The following is a 21,324-nucleotide window of genomic DNA, read 5'->3' as shown; positions in this document are numbered from 1 at the left end:
AAAACAATAACCATGGATGATACAATTTCTGCTTAGGCCCGCAATCCATTATCATATAATTTGCTTCTTGGGTTCATTCTATTGGACTAATTAATCAATTTTACAAGTTTATTTTCTAAATTTGTAAGTATTTTGCTGATACTTAAAATATTTTTTTCATACTTAAATTTTTATTGTGTCATCAAATTTAGTACCTTTACACTAACATTGTTAGTTTATGCTAATGTGGCACTGATGATCAATCTGATGGTTACACGTGATAGTTTCTCAGTGTGTCATATGACAAGCACAAATTTATAAAAAATTAATAATATTTAAAAATAAATAAATTAATAAAAAAGAGTATAAATTTTGGTCCAAATTCATTTTTTATGGGAAAAAGTTATACTTTTTTTTATGAAGCATCAGGTACTCCACCTTCTATTGCACTCCAATGACCTCCTATCATTCTCCCTCGACCTAAGGTGATAGCTCGGCAACCACCCAGTGGACATGCTATCAAACTTAACGTTGATGTTGATTGCAAGCTCGAGGACAAAGTTGGTTGTGTAGGTGTTATAGTGTTCGACTGTGATGGCTTCGTAGTAGATGGATATGCACATAATGTGCATGATGCACTTGTTCTAGATATGGTAGAGGTTAGTGCCTTAGTTTTGGCACTAAAATTTTCTAACTCCAATGGCACCATTGAGGAAGATGCTTGTGCCATTGTCTCTAATTAGAGAGATCTTTCCATGGTGGTCAATTTTTAGTTGAGGCTTGTACATTTCAGAGAGCTTTTCAGTATTTACAATTTCAATATGTGCATCTAGACTTCACCGGGGTCTCGTTTATACTCAACTGTTTATTTTGATTTTGATTATCTAGATTTTATTCATAAGTATGTTATGCATGAAGTGTTGAACACTTGATTGATTTATGAAAATTTGAGTATCACCTTCAATAATTTTTGTAATTGGGTAACCAAGATAGAAATATTCTAATACTTTAGTAACTAACAATATAATTTATCCCTAATTTGTATAATTTTTGTAAGTGTGCAACCAATATCCAGTTTTTTTAATTAAAAGAAAAAGGCGTAGGATTATTAAGGTTTGGATTATAATAAATTTTATACCTCACAAAATTAAGCAATTTGATACATTTGAACAAATATTAGTTTATAAGGCCAAACAATGTGAATAAGAAATTCTCAGAATCAAGGTATCTATAGCAGTGATTAATTTTCTCGTCGTGGATGTTCTCTAAAGAGATAAACAGTTGGCTATGAAACATTCTCCATTCCCATGAACGGAGATAGAACATCTAACCACATGATTAAGAGATGAGGTGAACAATCATCACACTATACCTTATGGATATAAAATCTCAAATGTACATCGATGAAATTACTTTCTAATTTATAGAAACAGGATCAACAATCAACGATTGTATTCGATAGATAGATTATCTGGACATCCATGTGCATCTCCATGCTGGTATATGCATGTGGAAATCCGAGCCAAATTAGTAGCTGTTTCTACCAAATGTTTCGCAAATGGAGAACCTTCAATTCGGCATTTGTTCATTTTCATTCAATAATTATCGATCAAATCACTTATATGTTGGCGAGCCATTGCCTCCGAGCAACCAACTTCCTTCATGTAGCATATTATCGAGTTTGCACTTTCACCTCTTTCCAACTCAACCTATATTACCCAAATATATATATATTTCATGAACTAGAAGTTACCAAATGAAATTCTACCAAGATGTAATAATGGTGATAATCAATATATACCTTCGAAGTAACCAAATCATTACAAAGTCGGAAAATAGTAGATGGCCAACGAAGGATGTCATGGTACCGTTCCAAGCTGTCAAGTGCTTCACTAGTGATGTTTGAACTCTGTAAAAAATAGGCATAGACTAGAAAAATATGTCCAGACGAAGACACCCATGCAGTTTCAAGATAGTCTTGGAATGTTGGAACATGTTTACTACGTGCCCACTCTGCTTCTTTCAAGTATGCTTTGCATAGATCTGCCCACTGAGAAAACATAAAAATAAAAATTACACATTTAGATAGCGATTTTAATGTGTTTGCAATCGTAATTTAAATATGGATTCTTTGCCACACAGCTTTGGTTAAGTATGGAATGATGTTTTCTCCATGGTCTCTAAGAGTTTCATAAGCCATCTCATTTACAGAGTTGTACAGAGCAAGAAAGCATAGCTCCATACGCTTGGGAAGATCTTTTACGGCAAATAAATCCCATCTGAAATTCAAGATATTAAAAATGTTATTAGTACTGAATAAAAAGAGTTTTGTGTATTTCTAATAAAAAAAATTCAAACCTTTCAACAGCTTCAGCGAACAACTCTAATTCATCTAAAGTGCCATAAAGATCGTAAACATCATCGATTATAGTAGCGAAAAAAGCCACTTTGGTATAACTTTTTCGCCAATTCCTGAATTGAGGTTCAGAGACCATTCCAATAGACCAAAAGAAGCATTCCATGAGCCTATCCCTTGCGAAATTCAACTTGCTCGATAGCTCCGTACCAGTCCACCATCTAATCAACAAGTGAAAGCGATGTTGTCAGAGTTGCAAGTGATAAAAGAAAAATGCTTTGAAAAGCTTATGTTCTTAATCAATCGTCTTACCTTGTCATCTCTTTAAGATCTTCTTGAAGCGTTGACTGCACCATGTTAAAATCCAGTTTGGCCAATTCAAGTAGGTTTGGTTTTCTAGCTGCACTTTTGCTGTAAGCTTCGATGTACCATCGAGCTTCTAGCCTGACCATTCTTCGATGCAGTGGGAGCTCCAATGCGTGGATCACCTGTTCTAATAAACCTTCTTCCAGATTACTAACACCCTGTAAATCCATGAGATGTATTCGTGTAAATAAGAAGGCTTCATCCATTACGTACTCTCCTTCGAAGGCAAGACGTGAAGCTTCATACAAACTCAACATTCCTTTGACATCCTTGTAAAGGCATTCCTTGAAATTTCCCTTATGGTCCTTGAAAGCTTTAAACACATCTGCATTCACACAATATTATCAAATACTTGTCTTTTTTTTTGCCAAATATATTATATAATAAGTTGCAAAAAGCTTATCTTGAGCAGGCCCGGCCCTGGGGTCATCTACAGGTGGGGTCATCTAGGGCCCACGGTCAAAAGGGTCCAAAATATTGTTTTTTAATTTTTAAGGGGTTAATTTTTTTTTTGAAACTTTTAAAGGGTCAAAAAATTTTTTTTACCAACTTTTAATAAACTTAAAAATTCTTTTCTTCAAGCTTTAAGGAATCTAAAAATGTCAACAACAGGTCTTACCTTGAGAAACCACATAGCCGTGTTGCCTGAGGAGTCTGAATCTTAGAGCCGTTGCATGCAGACTATACTTTGTTGCGACACTATAGTCATCTGAAGACACAAAATTCTCAAGGGCTCGATTGATATCAATCTCAAAATGATGACCTAACCCCAGCCGTTGGATGTCATCAATCAGTTCTAGCAAGTTCACTGGCTCTGCGTTTTCATCATGAAGAACAAACCTCAGTTCCTGTTCTAACTTCGCTGCTCTCTCTTTGTATATGATATCCTGCGAATTCAGCACCAAATAATTAAGCAAACAAAGAAGGGAATTGATGATCACAAAGTGTAAGGGAGGTTGTTGAAGTCAGCTCCCATGTAGTAGAAAAGGTGGCCATGCAAGGAACGTGCTTCAACAGCAAAATTGGTGCAGCAAGCTGAAGCTATCCATTTAGTTTCCTTAATTGAATGTTTTGTATTTAGTTAGGATCAAACTTAGTTGGTAGCTGCATTTTGATGTAATTAGGTGCTGAATGACAAGTTTAGGTAGAAGTTTTTTGTTTTTCAATCAAGTTTACCAAGTTACTAGGCAGTTTAGTGGTGTTAGGTATGTTATTAGGTGATTACTTGTTTATTTTACTTGTTGACTGATATATGTAATGGCTTAATGCCTTGTTGATTTAGTTAATGAAAGATATCAGCTCATTTTTCATTCAATCTTCTTCTCTCTTTTCTGTTTTTCACTTGCTAGTTTCATCTTTCTGTTTTCTGCTTCCGAGTTTGCTTCTTCACCAAGGCTCGAGGCTTACTACTCAAGCAAGACTAGAAACAGCTTGTTGCTGCCTCTTGCACCAACAATTGGTATCGAGAGCTCTTGTCTTAGTGGACCTGTTGCTTTAAAACAAGGAACTTGATGGCTTCTTCAGGATTTTCACCAGCAGCCCCACCAGTCTTCAATGGAGAAGGCTTTCACATATGGCTGGTCAAGATGAAGACTTACCTACAGGCCTTCGATCTGTGGGAAGTTGTCAACACAGATACTGAGCCAGCACCACTGAGGGCTAATCCCACAGTAGCTCAGATTAGGCAACATGTTGATGAAAGGGCCAAAAGGCACAAAGCCATGTCCTGCATCCAGAACTGTGTGTCAGATGTCATCTTCACCAGAATCATGGCCTGTGAGACTCCAAAACAGGCCTGGGATAAGCTTAAGGAGGAGTTTCAAGGCACTGAGAGAACAAGGCAACAGCAGCTGTTAAACTTGAGAAGGGATTTCGAGAATTTGAAGATGAAGGAAGAAGAAACAGTGAAGCAGTACTCAGATAGAATTATGGCAGTGGTTAACAGCATAAGGCTCCTAGGTGAGCACTTTGATGAGGCAAGAATTGTGGAGAAAGTCCTCTCCACTTTGCCTGAGAGATATGAGGCCAAGATATCCTCCCTAGAGGACTCAAGAGACCTTGCTAGCATCTCTTTGACTGAGCTAATCAACACCTTCTATGCTCAGGAACAAAGGAGAGCTAGCAGAGCTGAAGATCACCAAGAAGGTGCATTTCAAGCCAAGGCTAGAGAAACCTCGAGCACTAATGCTCAAAGAGGCAAAAAGCCTTGGAAAAACAGGCCTAAGCCTGATGCTGCAAGAAGCAATGACCAGCCCTGCAGACATTGCAAGAAGCCTGGCCATCCAGAAGACAGATGCTGGTTTAGGCCAGATGCAGTATGCCAACACTGCAAGAAGAAGGGCCATGTTGAAAGGGTCTGCAAAAACAGAAGTAAGCCAAGGCAGAATCAATTTCAGCAGTCAAAGGTTGAAGCTCGAGTAGCTGAGGACAGTAGTGACCAAGAAGAACAGGTCTTTGCTGTTTCCTGTGTAGCTTCTGAGAAGAAATGCTCTAAAGGCTGGTTGCTGGACAGTGGTTGCACTAACCACATGTCACCAGATGCCTCCTTGTTTAAAACCTTGGACAGAAGTTATAAAACCAAGGTCAAGGTTGGAAATGGTCAGTTTATAAGGGCTGAAGGAAGAGGAGAAGTGCTGATATGTACTCCCACAGGCAACAAGATCATTCCAAATGTGCTGTTGGTACCACAGATTGACAGAAACCTTCTCAGCATAGCTCAACTGCTCGAGAAAGGTTATTCTGTTGTGTTCAAGGATAAACAATGCCACATTACTGATCCAAGTGGATCAAGCCTTATGACAGTCACAATGACTGATAAATGCTTTGAGGTTCACTGGGCAAATGACTCAAACTCAGCATACACAGCCTCTGTTGAAGACTCCAAGCTTTGGCATCAAAGGCTTGGACATGCCAACTTCAGATCAATGGCTCGATTGGCCAAAGAGGGCTTGGCAGAGAACTTCATCAGCTCAGTGGAGCATGATGATGTGTGTGAAGTTTGCCAAATGGGGAAACAGGCAAGACTGCCATTTCCTACAAATTCAGCTTGGAGAGCTACTGAAATACTGCAGCTGGTGCACTCTGATGTATGTGGCCCGATGAGGACTGAATCACTCAGCAAAAACAGGTATTTCATCCTCTTTATTGATGATCTTACAAGGTTTTGCTGGATTTTCTTTTTAAAACACAAGTCCGAGGTAGCTCAAGTGTTTGTGAAGTTTAAAAATGCTGTAGAAACAGAAACAGGTTGCAAGCTGAAATCGATAAGGACTGACAATGGCACTGAGTACACTTCAGCTCAGTTTCAAGCCATTTGCAATGATGCTGGTATCAAACATCAGCTTACAAATGTCTACACACCTCAGCAGAATGGGGTAGCTGAAAGGAAGAATAGAAGTCTGATGGATATGGCCAGATGTCTCCTGTTTGAAAAGAAACTGCCCAAGACCATGTGGGCTGAGGCAGTAAACACTGCTGTTTACCTTCAGAACAGGCTTCCTACCAAAGCTCTTGCATCCGAGACACCCTTCGAGGCTTGGTTCAGTTTCAAGCCTTCCCTGGCACATCTGAAGGTGTTTGGTTGCCTGTGCTATGCACAAATACCAGCAGCAAAGAGAGACAAACTCTCTAAAAGGGCTCAACCAGGTGTTCTAGTAGGCTACAGCTCAGTCAAGAAGGGCTACAGGATTTTGGATCCCTTGACAAACAAAGTCAAGGTGAGCAGAGATGTCATCTTTGATGAAAAAGCCTGCTGGAATTGGGAGAAAAATGAGCCAGAAGCAGTTTCAGAAGACCTAGTGCCTAATCAAGCTGAACTTGAGCAGCTAGGACCTGAAATGGATGTTGATGATGTGCCTGTGAGAGGCACAAGGCTCCTAGAAGATATTTATGAAAGGGCACAGGTTGCAATAGCAGAACCTAACAGTTTTGAAGAGGCTGAGGCAGATGAAGGTTGGAAACAAGCTATGGTTGATGAAATCAACATGATTGTAAAGAATCAGACATGGGAATTGGTTGAAAAGCCTGCCAACAGAAAGACTATCGGTGTAAAATGGGTCTATCGAGTGAAGCACAATGCGGATGGAAGTTTAAACAAGTTAAAGGCCAGACTAGTTGTAAAGGGCTTCAGTCAAAGGTATGGTCTGGACTACATGGAAACATTTGCTCCAGTAGCCAGACTCGATACAATCAGATTGCTGATTGCAGTTGCTGCTCAGAACCAGTGGACAATCCACCAAATGGATGTCAAGTCTGCATTCCTCAATGGATTCCTAGAAGAGGAGATATACATCGAGCAACCCCCAGGTTTTATAGTGCCTGGTAAGGAACATTTGGTGTATAGGCTAAGAAAGGCCTTGTATGGCCTAAAACAGGCCCCTCGAGCCTGGTATGCTCGAATTGACTCATATTTGGTCAGTTTGGGATTTGAAAGGAGTGCTAGTGAGCCAACACTCTATGTTAAGAGGAATGGAGCTGAAACACAGCTTATTGTGTCACTATATGTTGATGATCTTCTAGTGACTGGAGGAGATAAGTTTATGATGGCTGATTTCAAAGCAAGAATGAAGGAAATGTTTGAGATGTCAGACCTGGGATTGATGACATATTTCCTAGGAATGGAAGTCAATCAAGTAGAAGGAGGAATCTTCTTGAAACAAAAGACATTTGCCTTGAAAGTGCTGGTTAAATTCTCAATGGAGAATTGTAAACCAGTGAGCACACCAATGGCTATTGGCATAAAGCTATCGAGCCAGGAGGAACATGAATCTGTTTGTGAAACAGATTACAGAAGCCTTGTTGGGTGTTTATTGTATTTGACAGCAACAAGACCTGACATTCTGTTTGCTGTGAGCATGCTATCAAGGTTCATGCACTGCTGTAACCAGCAACATTACAAGGCTGGGAAAAGGGTGCTAAGATACATCAAAGGTACCTTAAACCATGGAATACAGTTTAGAAAGGCTGAAGAGTTGAAACTGATTGGCTACACTGATAGCGATTGGGCTGGTTCAAAGGATGACATGAAGAGCACTTCTGGCTATGCTTTTACACTTGGCTCAGCTATGATTTGTTGGAGCTCAAGAAAACAAACAATGGTGGCTCAATCGACAGCAGAAGCAGAGTATGTAGCAGCTGCCAATGCTGTTAATCAAGCTATGTGGCTGAGAAAAATTTTGAGCGACTTGAATCTACAGCAGAATGAAGCAACTGTGATACATTGTGACAACAAGTCAGCAGTTGCTATTGCTAAAAATCCTGTCTTCCATGGCAGGACAAAACATTTCAACATCAAACTCCATGTGATAAGAGAAATGGAACAAGCTCGAGAGATCGAGCTAATCCATTGCAGTTCTGAAAATCAGATTGCTGATATCTTCACAAAGCCTCTTGGTGTATCAAGATTTCTAAGCCTGAAGAGGGAGCTAGGAGTCTGCTGCATAGAAGCTGAGGAGGAGTGTTGAAGTCAGCTCCCATGTAGCAGCAAAGGTGGCCATGCAAGGAACGTGCTTCAACAGCAAAATTGGTGCAGCAAGCTGAAGCTATCCATTTAGTTTCCTTAATTGAATGTTTTGTATTTAGTTAGGATCAAACTTAGTTGGTAGCTGCATTTTGATGTAATTAGGTGCTGAATGACAAGTTTAGGTAGAATTTTTTTGTTTTTCAATCAAGTTTACCAAGTTACTAGGCAGTTTAGTGGTGTTAGGTATGTTATTAGGTGATTACTTGTTTGTTTTACTTGTTGACTGATATATGTAATGGCTTAATGCCTTGTTGATTTAGTTAATGAAAGATATCAGCTCATTTTTCATTCAATCTTCTTCTCTCTTTTCTGTTTTTCACTTGCTAGTTTCATCTTTCTGTTTTCTGCTTCCGAGTTTGCTTCTTCACCAAGGCTCGAGGCTTACTACTCAAGCAAGACTAGAAACAGCTTGTTGCTGCCTCTTGCACCAACAGAGGTTAATTACGTACGGCATGATCATTCTTCAAGGACTAAAGGAAATCGTAGCTCCAAATAGTTGGCTGGTAATTTGCTGAACTTCTTCCATCTTTTGGGTGATCAGAATTAGAAACTTGAGTGGTGGGCGGCGGCACAGCACAGAAGATACGGGAGCTACTCATCAAAGAACGATGATCACATTCAACTTTGCGGCGACAAATATTAGTAGGGATCATTACTTGCTTAGGATTCAGACGGGGACTGCAGAGGATGAGACTGGGAGGTGCCAACGCCATATTTCTCTCTACTCTTTTTTTTTCTTTTAATATTCAACTGTTTACTCTTTTTGACAATTGCTTAGATGAGTTTGGTCCTTTTATAGTAAAATCTTACCATTAAAATAATTTTGAAAGATTACTTTTTTTTGGCATTTTTATAATTTTGATTTTTTAATGATTTCTGGTACTCCTTCATAATTTTTAATATTTTTTTCATAAATTTTAGTATGCCATTAAAATTTTAGGTATGCTTTCAAAATTAAATTTTGACATGAAAAATTAATTTTTGATATAAAAATATTTTTTATATTTTTAATATTTTTTATATATACTAATAAATTTTTTAGAAATTAAAAAATTAAATAAATAAAGTAAAATTTATAAGACAAAGCAATATTCAATAGAGTCTCATAATTTTTTTTGTAATTCCTAATATATTTTTGGTATGCTTTCAAAATGATTGGAAAGATATTTTTTTAGTGAAAAAACTTATTTCTCATATTAATAAATTTTAATGGGATTTTGTTGACGAGAAATTGGTCATTATAAAATTATTAATTTTGCATACTAATATTCGGTACGGAAAATTTTATATATAAGGATAAATTAAAAAATAGTAAAAAAATTTTATAGGAAAAATCGATATTTGGTTTGTACCAAATATTAGAATGAAAAATATTATTTTAAAAATTACCAATTTTTTCGAAAATTTTATTGATATTTCTTAATATACAAAAATAATATTTTTTTTAACTCCACAATTATATCTCATTTAAAATCCTCCTTTTAAAATTATGAGGGAACATCAAAAAAATATGAGGAAGTATAAAAAATTATGAGGATGCATAAAAAATTATAAAGGGATACTATAAAATATGAGGATGTACCAACAATCCTTAGGAAGCACAAGAAGTACTAAAAAAATAAGGGAATATTGAAAAACACGTTAGTTTGCTGCAAGTATAATTTGATTGTTCAATGTCGTGCTCAATCACAGAATTGATTAGACAATAAAACAAAAATAAAAGAAAGAGTGAGTGAGAGAGATTTGCATACAATCATTTGTTAATGCAATTCGTATACATGCCAAATGAAGAGGAAAAATATGTATCAATGCTTTTGTATGATAGCATTGCATTGCAATCGTTGAATTTAATTTTTTTTTAAAGGGGGAAGGAATAGAACGATTACATAGTAACTAATCTAGGCAAAACCATGCTACAATCATCATATAGAGCCTTTTAAAATAAAGTCATAGAGAGATGCATAAACATGAAGGCATAAAAGGAGATTTCCAACACAAGCAGCCATGCTATTAGCTACTTGGTTCCCCTCCTAATACCTATGGAATAGTAAAGGAAGAACTGCTGTAAGTTAGGCTCAACTAAATCTAGTTATGAGTAGTTTCCATTTCTATTATCCATTTTTGTTATCACTTCTGTTAAGCCTCCAGTGTATAAATACACAAGGCCCTTGTATTTTATGAGTACGATTAATCAATTACTCTTCTTACTCTATATTTCTAGTATATTATCAAAGCTATTTTTTTTGTTGATCGTTGCTTCAATCATGGATTCTGCAATCTCGACAGAATCGAAAAATGGGAAGTTCTTCAATCCCCTTACATTTGCTTTTCAAAAAGTGGCAATTCTTGTAAATGATAGTAACTTGCGTCTCAAGTGGAATGTAACTTCCAAACATCTTGAATTTACACCAAAAGAAAATGTATCAATTTTTTTGTATGACTGAATGCATTTCAATCGTTGAATTTATTTTTTTTAAAAAAGAAGGAAAATAGAACAATTACATAGTAACTAATCTAGGCAAAGCCATGCTACAATCATCATATAGAGCCTTTTAAAATAAATTCATAGAGAGATGAATAAACATGAAGGCGTAAAGGGAGATTTCCATCAAAGACAACCATGATATTAGCTACTTGGTTCCCCTTCTTAAACCTATGGAATAGTAGAGGAAGTAACTAGATAAGTTCTATAAGTTAGGCTCAAGTAAATCTAGTTATATTATTTCCATTTTTGTTATCCATTTTTGTTATCACTTCTATTCAGCCCCTAGTGTATAAATACACAAGGCCCCTATATTCTAAGAGTATTATTAATGAATTACTCTTCTTCTTCTATATTTCTAGTATGGTATCAAAGCTATTTTTTTGTCGATCATTGCTTCAATCATGGATTCTACAGTCTCAAAAAAATCAACAAATGGGAAGTTCTCCAATCCCCTTATCTTTGCTTCTCAAAAAGCGGCAATTCTTGTAGATGATAGTAACTTCGTCTCAAGTTAAATGTAACTTCCAAACATCTTGAATTTACACCCAAAAAAAATTATCAATTTTTTTTTATGATTGATTGCATTTCAATAATTGAATTTATTTTTTTTAAAATGGGGAAAATAAAACAATGACATAGTAACTAATCTAGGCAAAACCATGCTACAAACATCATATAGAGCCTTTTAAAATAAAGTCATAGGGAGATGCACAAACATGAAGGCGTAAAGGGAGATTTCCGACAAAGGCAACCATACTATTAGCTACTTGGTTCCCCTCCCTGTACCAATGGAATATTAGAGGAAGTAACTAGATAATTGTTGTAAGTTAGGCTCAACTAAATCTAGTTATGTGTAGTTTCCATTTATGTTATCCATTTTTGTTATAACTTCTGTTAAGCCTCTAGTGTATAAATACACAGGCCCCTATATTCTAAGAGTATGATTAATGAATTACTCTTTTTCTTTTATATTTCTAGTATGGTATCAAAGTTATTTTTTTGTTGATCATTACTTCAATCATGGGTTCTGCAGTCTCAGCAGAATTGACAAATTGGAAGTTCTTCAAACCCCTTGCCTTTGCTTTTCAAAAAGTGGCAATTCTTATAGATGATAGTAAGTTTTTTTTGTCCTGGAAACATCATGTCTTGCTTGTAATCAAGACTCATCGATTACAGTAGTTCATTGATCGGTCGATTACTATGCCACCATGACTTATTGTTGGTGATGATGGTGTTTCTGTTGAAAAGCCAATGTATGTTGAGTACGAACAGTAAGATTTGACTTTATCGACATGGCTCCCTTCCACAGTAAGTGTTTCGCTACATAATCAATTGATTGGCAATTTCACTTCTGAATATAAACTTTATGAGACTTTGGCAAGAATATTTGGCACACAATCCACAACCAAACCCATAAGGTACATATTCTCCATCATTTCAAGAAAAATGAACTTTCTATGTCGGTATACTTGGTCGAAATTTAACATTTGTGTGATTGTTTGGTGGGTTGTGGTTAATATGTGTATTAGGAAGAGCATCAATCAACGATTCTCAATAGCCTTTCCCTGGAGTTTAATCATGTTGTGTCAATAATAACAATGAGTCGTGTACTATTTGATCTACAAGGAATCATAATAGCGTTGTTGGATGTTGAAGCACGTCAAGAAGCCCACTTGTCTCAGGTCATATTCTCTGCAAATCTTACTATGATGAGTAAACCTTCTTTCTCCCCATCTTTCCCTGCATATGCTGCACAACCACCACCTTAATTGTTTAGGTCTAATCGAGCAACTGATTTTTTTCAAAGATGAAGGCGTGGTCGATTTGGTGGTAGAATGCAGTCGTAATGTCAAATTTGTGGCAAGATCGATCTCGTTACTCGTTGGTGTTTCTATAGGTATGATTCAGCCTATGATGATGACAACAATGAAAACCCTAGTTTTGGATATGTGGATATAGGCTCGTCTTCTATTGGGCCATCTACTCATTTGAGTCACAAGACTGCTTTAGCCTACATGTCGTACACTGATATGGACCGTTTGAGTGTTATTGGTCTGAGCCTCATCCTTATTATACTAATTCATCCTTTTCTAGCCATCAAAGAGTTCCTTAGCTTCTACAAGTGCTTCGAACATAATGCAAGCCAATGTTGCATCAGTGACAACCACTCCGCCTATTGTTTCTGACCAGCCGTGGTACCCTGATGGTAGGGCTACGACACACATGACCAATAACCCTATCAATTTCACTAAGTACAGCTCGTACAATGGGTTAAGTAAGGTGGTTATAGGTAATGGTCATACAATAACTATCTCTTATGTTGTCGAATTTGTTTTATCTTTTGGTTCTAACACTTTGCTTCTTAAAGATTTGTTGTATGTTCCTGATATTCAAAAAAAATCTATTATTTATTTCAAAGTTTGCTAATGATAATAGAGTGTTTTTTGAATTCTATCTGAACTGTTCCTATGTAAAGGACTTCAAAACACTTCGAATATTACTTCAAGGCATTGAGTCAAACGGGCTATATCAGTTCCTACCCGCCACCACTAAGCTTGCATCAATTGCTACAAATACAGCTGAGGATGAGTTATTACAAAAGTCAAATTCAGATTTCAAGTTCAATCATTGGCATCAAAGACTTGGTCACCCCTCTTTTTTATGTTGCAAATCAAGTATTGAAGTCTTGTAATGTTAGAATTCCTAAGAATAAGTCATTCTCTTTGTGTAATGCTTGTGAGCTTGGTAAAAGCCACAAACTGCCATTTATGTCCATTAAACCAGTGTACTCTACTCCTCTTGAGTTTATTATTACTAACTTATGGGGTCTAGCCCCTTGTTACTCTTCAGGCTATCAATATTATATCTCCTATGGCAAGATCGGTCGCGTTACTCGTTGGTGCTTCTACAGGTATGACTCAACCTATGATGATGATGACAATGAAAACCCTAGTTTTAGATCTGAGGACATGGGCTCATGTTCCATTAGGCCATCTACTCACTTGAGTTACAAGACTGCTTTAGCCTACATGTCTTATACTGATCATAGACTATTTGAGTGTTATCAGTCTGAGCCTCATCCTCATTATCCTGATTTATCCTTTTCTAGCCCCTCCAAGAGTTCTTTAGCTTCTACAAGTGCTTCAAACATAATACAATCCAATGTTGCATCAGTGACAACCACTCTATCTGTTGTTTCTGACCAGGCATGGCACCTTAATAGTGGGGCTACAACATAAATGACCAGTGACCCTGTAAATTTCACTAAGTGCAAATTGCATAATGGGTCAAGGAAGGTGGATATAGGTAATGGTCATACTATAGTTATCTCTTATGTTGGAAAATTTGTTTTATCTTTTGATTCTAACACTTTGCTTCTAAAAGATTTGTTGTATGCTCCTGATATTCAAAAAAAATCTATTATCTATTTCAAAGTTTGCAAATGATAATAGAGTGTTTTTTGAATTCTATTTGAACTGTTCCTATGTAAATGACTTGGAAACATTTTGAATATTGCTTCAAGGCATTGAGTCAAACGGGTTATATCAGTTCCTACCTGCCACCACTGAACTTGCATCAACTGCTACAAATACAGTTGCGGATGAGTTGTTACAAAAGTCAAATTTAGATTTCAATGTTGTAAATCAAGTATTGAAGTCTTCGAATGCTAGAATTCCAAAAAATAAGTCATTCTCTTTGTGTAATGTTTGTGAGTTTGGTAATAGACACAAACTACCATTTATGTCCATTAAATCAGTGCACTCTGCTTCTCTTGAGTTCATTGTTGCTGACTTGTGGGGTCTGGCCTCTTGTTACCTTTCAGGCTATCGATACTATATCTCCTTTGTGGATGCATTTTCAATTCATACTTGGATTAATTTTCTTAGGAAAAAGTTTGATGCATTGCAAGCCTTCTTGTCTTTCAAAACACATGTTGAACTACAGTTGGGAGCTAAGCTTAAATAATTTTAGATGGATGATGGAGGTAAATTTAGAAGCTTTGATCCATATCTTAAGAATTTTGGCACTGTTCATCGCCTCTCTTACCCAAGCACGTTTGAACAAATGGACTGGTGGAACGACGTCATAAATAGATTGTAGAAACTAGTCTGGTATTACTTGCACAGGCATCTCTGCCCCTTTCTTATTGGACTGATGCTTTTTATTTTGTAGTTTACCTCATGAATTTTCTTCCTACAAAGGCAATGAGTGGGATGTCCTTAGTAGAGAGATTTTTTGGTCAACAACCTAAGTATCAGTTGCTTAGAGTTTTTGGGTGTTTATTGTAACACCCCTAATCCGTCCCGATTGTCAGGTCTAAAGTACAAAATGCTATAGTACAAAACGAAATAATTATATACCTTTAACTATAAATTTGAATAAAAAATCATTATTAATCATAATATAATTCATTTAAAATAATTTTAAACTTTTCTCGAGATTAATACGAGCTTTCACGAGCTCTAGAGTTAACGCAGGATCGAACAAGAACCAAATTGCAAAGTTTAAAAAATATAGGGTCGATGTCGTGACCAGATTTTCTCCACATCGTGACATCACCAAATAGAATGTCACATCACGACGCTGGACCACTTAGTGTCGAGATGTCACAATCTATTGGTCGACATTATGACGAGTGAAGATCGATGTCGGGACGAGAAACCTATTTTGAGCAAAATTTGACCATTTGGTACTTGCTTCAAACCAACCAACCAGATAGGCTAAAGAATGCTTTTGGCCTCATTTAAAACTGTTCAAAACATACCAATTCCATGTCAAAACATAACATATAATCATCTAATCAATCCACAAAACTAATATGCCGCATTTGGCACCAAATCACAACAATGTAACATGAATCAATGCAAACCATTCCACCTATTTATAACATCCCATAACACTTATCCAATCCATACCACAAGTTGGTTCATATGCACATAAATCATTATAATTGTCCATCCATTTATGCACAACAATGTACCAAAACTATGAACATAAGCAATTCAACATTACCATAAGTTTTCAAAGGTGTTCAAAATTAACTATGCCACAAAACATATTTAACATTTCAAACAAGTAGACACTCCTAAGTACATCACACATATAACCTAGTTAAAATGACTAAAAGTCTACCGAATCAAGAGATGGATAGTGTAAACTCCTTGAGGATCCAATCGACATATTATGCAAGTCAAAATATACAGGAAAATGAAAAGCAATGGGGTAAGCATTACAGAATGATTAGTAAGCTCATATAATATAAACAGTTAACTTACCTCATATAACAAGTACAAAGGTTAAACTAATGTGTATAACCAATTTCACCTAACATACCCAAACATAATAACAACAATGTGAGCTTGATTTATATTCGATTATATAAATGTATTCAAACTTGTTATCAAATCCTTCGCTTTGCTATTTTTAATAATTTAATTTGTAACATTTAATTTCCCTTTCCTATCATATAAGTTACCTGATGAAACATCATAAAAGAACTCAATACATTGATACCAATCACGTCTGATACTTGTCCGAACTGAACATATATATATCCATCTATGTCAGGTTACCTATTTGGGCTAAACCTGTAACACACCGAAAGTTGGTACAGTAAGAAAGTGAGATACTATCCTTAATATAGTAAAATAAGGAAATAAAGTGACAAAAAAGGAAAATTTTAGTTATGTCAACAAAATCTGCTTAGGAAGTATATTATGATGTATTAATTTAAGAAAGGACTAAATTGTAAAAGTGAGAAAATTTTTGCGGCCCAATAGTAAATACTCAAAATTTGAATGGTTAAAGTATAAATATGAAAAAGTTGAAGGACTAATGGTGCAAATATTTTAAGGGTGGAAGGATCTAGAAACTAAGGAAAATGGATAAATTAGGACCAAATTACAAATAATTAGGACTAAATTACAATTTTACTAAAATGAGTGATGATTCAATGGAGGAATTTTGAAGAATCATAAGGGGTAAAATGGTCATTTAGTAAGAAAGATAATTTTGAAGAGTAATGATGATGTTGGTGATATTTTAGATTAATTAAATAGATAAATATTAGTTTATTAAGATTTTGATTAGACATTTATTTATGTTTTATTAATTTTTACTTAGTATATAAGGAAGGAAATCTTCATCTTTCCATGCTTCCAACGTGATAAGAAAAGAAAGAAAGAAACAAAATTTATTTTCTTTACAATTTGGTCCTTTCAAAAAAAATCCACCATTTTCACTTAGAAATCAAAAGAATTTCCATAGCCACCAAGAGATAAAAATAATAAGGAGACTATGGAGAGCTAGAATACCAAGTTAGATTCAAGAAAATAGAAGTTGGAAGAGAGAGAAAGTCAAGTTAGAGTTTGGTTTTAAGAGCGTAAGGTATGAATTTAAGGTTTTATGTTATTTTTAAGTTTAGTAGTGATAGAAAAGCATACAAATGGTGTTAAAGTAAAGATTTCTCATGAGGAAATATTGTGTTTTTGACATGTTGATGAAGAGGGAGGTTGAGTAAGTGAATCAAGTGGTAGGATAAGAATAAAACAAGAGATTTTGATAGAAAATAGGTAAGTACCCATGAACTTCCTTGTTATTTAAGGATTAAAATGTGATCTTTGTAAACTAGGTTGTAATTAAGTAAAAAAAATAGTGTAAAATAATTTATTATGTGAAGTGCGAAATTATAATAAAAGTATAAAAGTTGGGTTATCTGATAGTGAAAAATATACAAAGTGTTGGATAAGTGAAATTATGGGAAAATGTGAAATTTTATGGAAACAAGGACTAAATTGAAAGTGTAACACCCCAAAACCTAGCCTAGAAGTTTCAACCGAATCTCAGAGGTCACATTAACCACCGAAGTGATCTAAAAGCAATTTACAAACAAAGGCTTGTTTAAAACTCATTTACAAAATAGTTTGCTAAAACCGCACTGGATCGTTTAACAATTTAGGATTTAACAAATTAGCGTATCAATTTACGAAAGCCCAAAATTAAATACCACAGTTCTTATAATTAATAACAGTTCAAAATAGTTTACGAATTAAGATTTGAAGAATCACTTTATTTGATTAATTCAAATCAGACCCATCTAAGACCTCCGGCAGCCTAGTCCAGCTATAGAACATGAGAGTACCTGAAAGGGAGAAAACTAAAGGGTGAGCTATGCGAGCTTAGTGCGAGTTCAAAACGTAAACAAATGACAAAAGGCGAGGTTTCAAAAACAATTAACTCAAACAAGAACCACAGTTCGTGTATAAAACTCTTGAAGTGGTAATCAGAGGTACGACATATCAAATAAGTATAAACATTCGCAAACAATTTTAACAAAATATTAATCAGACACATGCTCAAATGCAAACCGAATACAACACGTCAAAACCCACCCAACCATCCGTACACCACTTCGACCACCCTGCACACCACACATGATCTATATCAAGCCTATCCACTCTGCACACCACATAGGACCGTGTTAGGTCCATCCACCCTACACACCACAAATGGTGGAACTAAACCACTCTGATAATAATATACAACTAAGCTGACATATGTTTCTTGCGGACGTACCGTTGTACAAAAGTATTGCAGTTAAACTGCCCAAATAGACTTCTTTCTCTTTACAACCAAAATCCCAAAATTTTAATGCAAATGCAAAATGCACACTATTTGCAGAAAAACATATAGAACCAGATTTTGCAAACATAAATACATTTATTCAGTTACACAGGATCAGTATCAGATTAACTCAAATTCTATCATTAAATGGCGTCTCAATTTCATAAATCACATCACATTAACACTTAGACATGCCATAAAACTATTGCTAAAGTTACGAATTCTTACACGATTCCAAGCCGAAACTTAATCCCTAACACAAATACAGAGGCCTCTAAGAACATTGGGCTATAAAAGAATTGAAACGGATCAATTTATGACACAAGACAAAAACTTGCGAAGTAGGGCCACACGGCCATGTGCCCCAACCGTGTGGAGGTTTACACGCCCGTGTGGTGGTCTACACATCCATGTGTAAGTTGCACATGCCTGTGTGACCCAGCTACATGGCCATGTGAGCAGCCCGCGTAACTCACTGTCCAAAAGTGCCAAAATAATGTGCAGAGTAAACACGATCGTGTAGAAATATCACATGCCCGTGTGGCTAAGGGACATGGTCGTGTGTCCAAGGCACACGACCGTATAAAAATCAACAAAATTCTTAAACAGTAGCCATACGGTCATGTGGCAACAGAAATTGTCAAAAACCCTAATTTCCCAAAAGCACACAGTCGTGTGGACTGCGCCATGTGGATCCCCCTGTGGCCACCTGTGTGGTCACGAAACCACACTGAAATAGGCTACAAATAGTGTCTTTGTTGTCGAAACGATCACCAACCCTTGGTAACTCAGAAATACTCTTTAATATATCGAATTTCATGCAATTTAATAACAAGACAACACTTCAATTACTCAATTATTGAAACACACAAGAAGTTACCGAATTCCACAAAACTTCGATACCGAGTTACACACTTTAGAATACACACCTTAAATTAGAACACCAGCACCAAAAATTGATCAATTCGCTTCACCAAACTGCTTGGAAACCTGACTTACACCCGATCAACGAGACACATAAGAACAATCGCCCTTGACAGATCGATGGATAGCAAAAGCATAAATTGAAAGAAAACAAGAAAACCAAAAGGAAACTGAGTTTTGGGAATGAACAGAAAATAAAATAATAGAGGATACTGGAGACCAAAAAAAAAGAATGAGGAAGAACGTGAAATAAAAATGTGTTTTTAGAATAACTTCCTCTCTCAAAATAAATGAAAATAAAATTAAATAAATATTTTAAAACTTAAAAAAAACAAATCTAAAATAAAACTACTTCCTTAAATCACACATGAGGATTCGAATCCAAAACCCAGAGGGAAACTAACACATATCAAACCACCAAACCAATAGGCTCATTTTGACACTAGAATGTGAAAAAAAAAACACAATAGTTCAATCGACTCATTGACCCTTACTTAAAACCCCAAAACTTCTAACCCAAAAATCGAGGTGTTACAGAAAGACTTGAGAAATACATGTGGTGGAAATAATACAAGTGAAATACATAGAAATTTGATGTGGAAAATGAGATAGTCGAATTAATTATGTGAATTAAGTGAGATGTGAAAGAAAATTTATTTAATAATGAATCGAGGACTTTTATGATAAAAGGTGATTAAATTGGAAAAAAGTTATAAAAGTTTACAAGAAAATATTGATAATAAAGCACATAGTGAAAAGTAAAAGAATATATGAATTTTGTAATCCAAACTACAATTATTTCCTAAGTTGTGGAAATTAAGGGTTAAATCATAAATTTAGGAAATTTTATATTAGAAATGGAAAAGTGAAGTGCATAACACTTAAAATGAGAAAATTCGATGTTGTGGTGAATTTTGGAATATTAATAAGTATTGAATTATGTTATATGTGTTATTAATAAGTATTGAATTGTGTTAAGGACTAAATTACAAAATATATAAAATTTGTCGAAACCACTTTTAAGTTTGAAAAACGGGGATCGACTTTTTAAAAATAGAAAGGGGAGTCGCCACCGATCTTTAATTGTGGTGTGATCGGATCACCTTGAAAATAATTTTGGGTCTACGAATTTTGAGAAAACAGGTTCGGGAGTCGATTGCGCAAGAAGAAGGGTTAAGCACCCTCGTGACGCCCAAAATTGGTACCGAATTGATTGTTTAATGTCTTAATGTTGAAATTTTGAAAAGATTTTAAAATACGATCCTTGAAGTTTAAATTTGAGTAAACAAAAATGGATAATAAGACGAACTCATTTTTAAAGAAATAAATTGCTACACCCAGTGAGTTAAGGTGCAACAATTAGATCTTTGGAATTAAATTTGTTCCTTTTTTAGAAAATCATGTGATTTAAAAAGGAGATTCGATTATTTAAGCCAACCGGGAAATTTGAACCCAGTGAGTTAGGGTTTGATCTCTCGAAGTTCTTAAACAACCGATATTACCCTTATTCAAAAACGAGATAACAAGATGTTGTATCCAGTAAGTTAAGATCCAGCATTTTGAAACCTTAAGAATTTTATTTAAATAATTGAATGGTTTTAATAAAAATGGGCACTTGGTTGTCTAATTTCATTGAGAAGAATCGAAGCCCAGTAAGTTAGGGCACGTTTCTCTCGGGAATTTATGAACGCCAAGCCCCATTTTTTAGGATCGTAAAATAAAACGACTAAGAAGCTTTTTAAAATCAACTTTCATAAAAGGGATATGATTAATCAATGACATATGTAATGTAAAAGATAATAAAAATTTAAACTTAAGCTAGCGACAATTAAACTAATAATAAGCAAATACCAATATCAACTTTGATCATATTATACAAACATTCATAAAAATTTAAGCATCCCACAAATTCATGTAAATTAAAATAATAAAAGACAATAGCAACAATAAATAATACAAATTGTAATAGAACTAAGAAACAAATAAAATGTTTGAATGAATTTTAATGAAAGGCTTATAAAAAATGAAATGAAATAGAAGTGAATAATCTAAAAATTAATACCTACACCT

General features: G+C 35.4%; 2 protein-coding genes across 2 annotated transcripts; both read right to left on the bottom strand.

The window, feature by feature from the left end:
• Nucleotides 1-1,337: 1,337 nt before the first annotated feature.
• On the bottom strand, nt 1,338-2,252 carry LOC107898091 (probable terpene synthase 12). The gene is made up of 3 exons (XM_041090848.1): nt 2,120-2,252; nt 1,781-2,029; nt 1,338-1,688 (listed from the first exon to the last, which is right to left on the bottom strand). The coding sequence occupies exons 1-3, from the start codon at nt 2,219-2,221 to the stop codon at nt 1,575-1,577; spliced, it is 465 nt and encodes a 154-aa protein (XP_040946782.1). The 5' UTR covers nt 2,222-2,252; the 3' UTR covers nt 1,338-1,574.
• A 33-nt stretch (nt 2,253-2,285) lies between these two features.
• Nucleotides 2,286-6,267, bottom strand: LOC121203307 (tricyclene synthase TPS4, chloroplastic-like). Its single transcript, XM_041091438.1, has 4 exons — nt 6,184-6,267; nt 3,321-3,588; nt 2,648-3,026; nt 2,286-2,556 (listed from the first exon to the last, which is right to left on the bottom strand). The coding sequence occupies exons 1-4, from the start codon at nt 6,265-6,267 to the stop codon at nt 2,286-2,288; spliced, it is 1,002 nt and encodes a 333-aa protein (XP_040947372.1).
• Nucleotides 6,268-21,324: the final 15,057 nt, after the last annotated feature.

This window comes from Gossypium hirsutum, chromosome D04 (genome assembly GCF_007990345.1).
Source record: "Gossypium hirsutum isolate 1008001.06 chromosome D04, Gossypium_hirsutum_v2.1, whole genome shotgun sequence".
NCBI classification, from domain to species: Eukaryota; Viridiplantae; Streptophyta; class Magnoliopsida; order Malvales; family Malvaceae; genus Gossypium; species Gossypium hirsutum.
This window is presented reverse-complemented; position numbering and strand designations above follow the sequence as displayed.

Coding starts and splice junctions, on each gene's coding strand:
- LOC107898091 (XM_041090848.1), bottom strand. CDS start 2,221: ATGGAGCTATGCTTTCTTGCTCTGTACAACTCTGTAAATGAGATGGCT. Junction 2,030..2,119: donor TTCCATACTTAACCAAAGCT/GTGTGGCAAAGA, acceptor ATGTTTTCTCAG/TGGGCAGATCTATGCAAAGC. Junction 1,689..1,780: donor ATGATTTGGTTACTTCGAAG/GTATATATTGAT, acceptor TGGGTAATATAG/GTTGAGTTGGAAAGAGGTGA.
- LOC121203307 (XM_041091438.1), bottom strand. CDS start 6,267: ATGTGCCAGGGAAGGCTTGAAACTGAACCAAGCCTCGAAGGGTGTCTC. Junction 3,027..3,320: donor CGGCTATGTGGTTTCTCAAG/GTAAGACCTGTT, acceptor GTGTGAATGCAG/ATGTGTTTAAAGCTTTCAAG. Junction 2,557..2,647: donor GATCTTAAAGAGATGACAAG/GTAAGACGATTG, acceptor CTTGTTGATTAG/ATGGTGGACTGGTACGGAGC.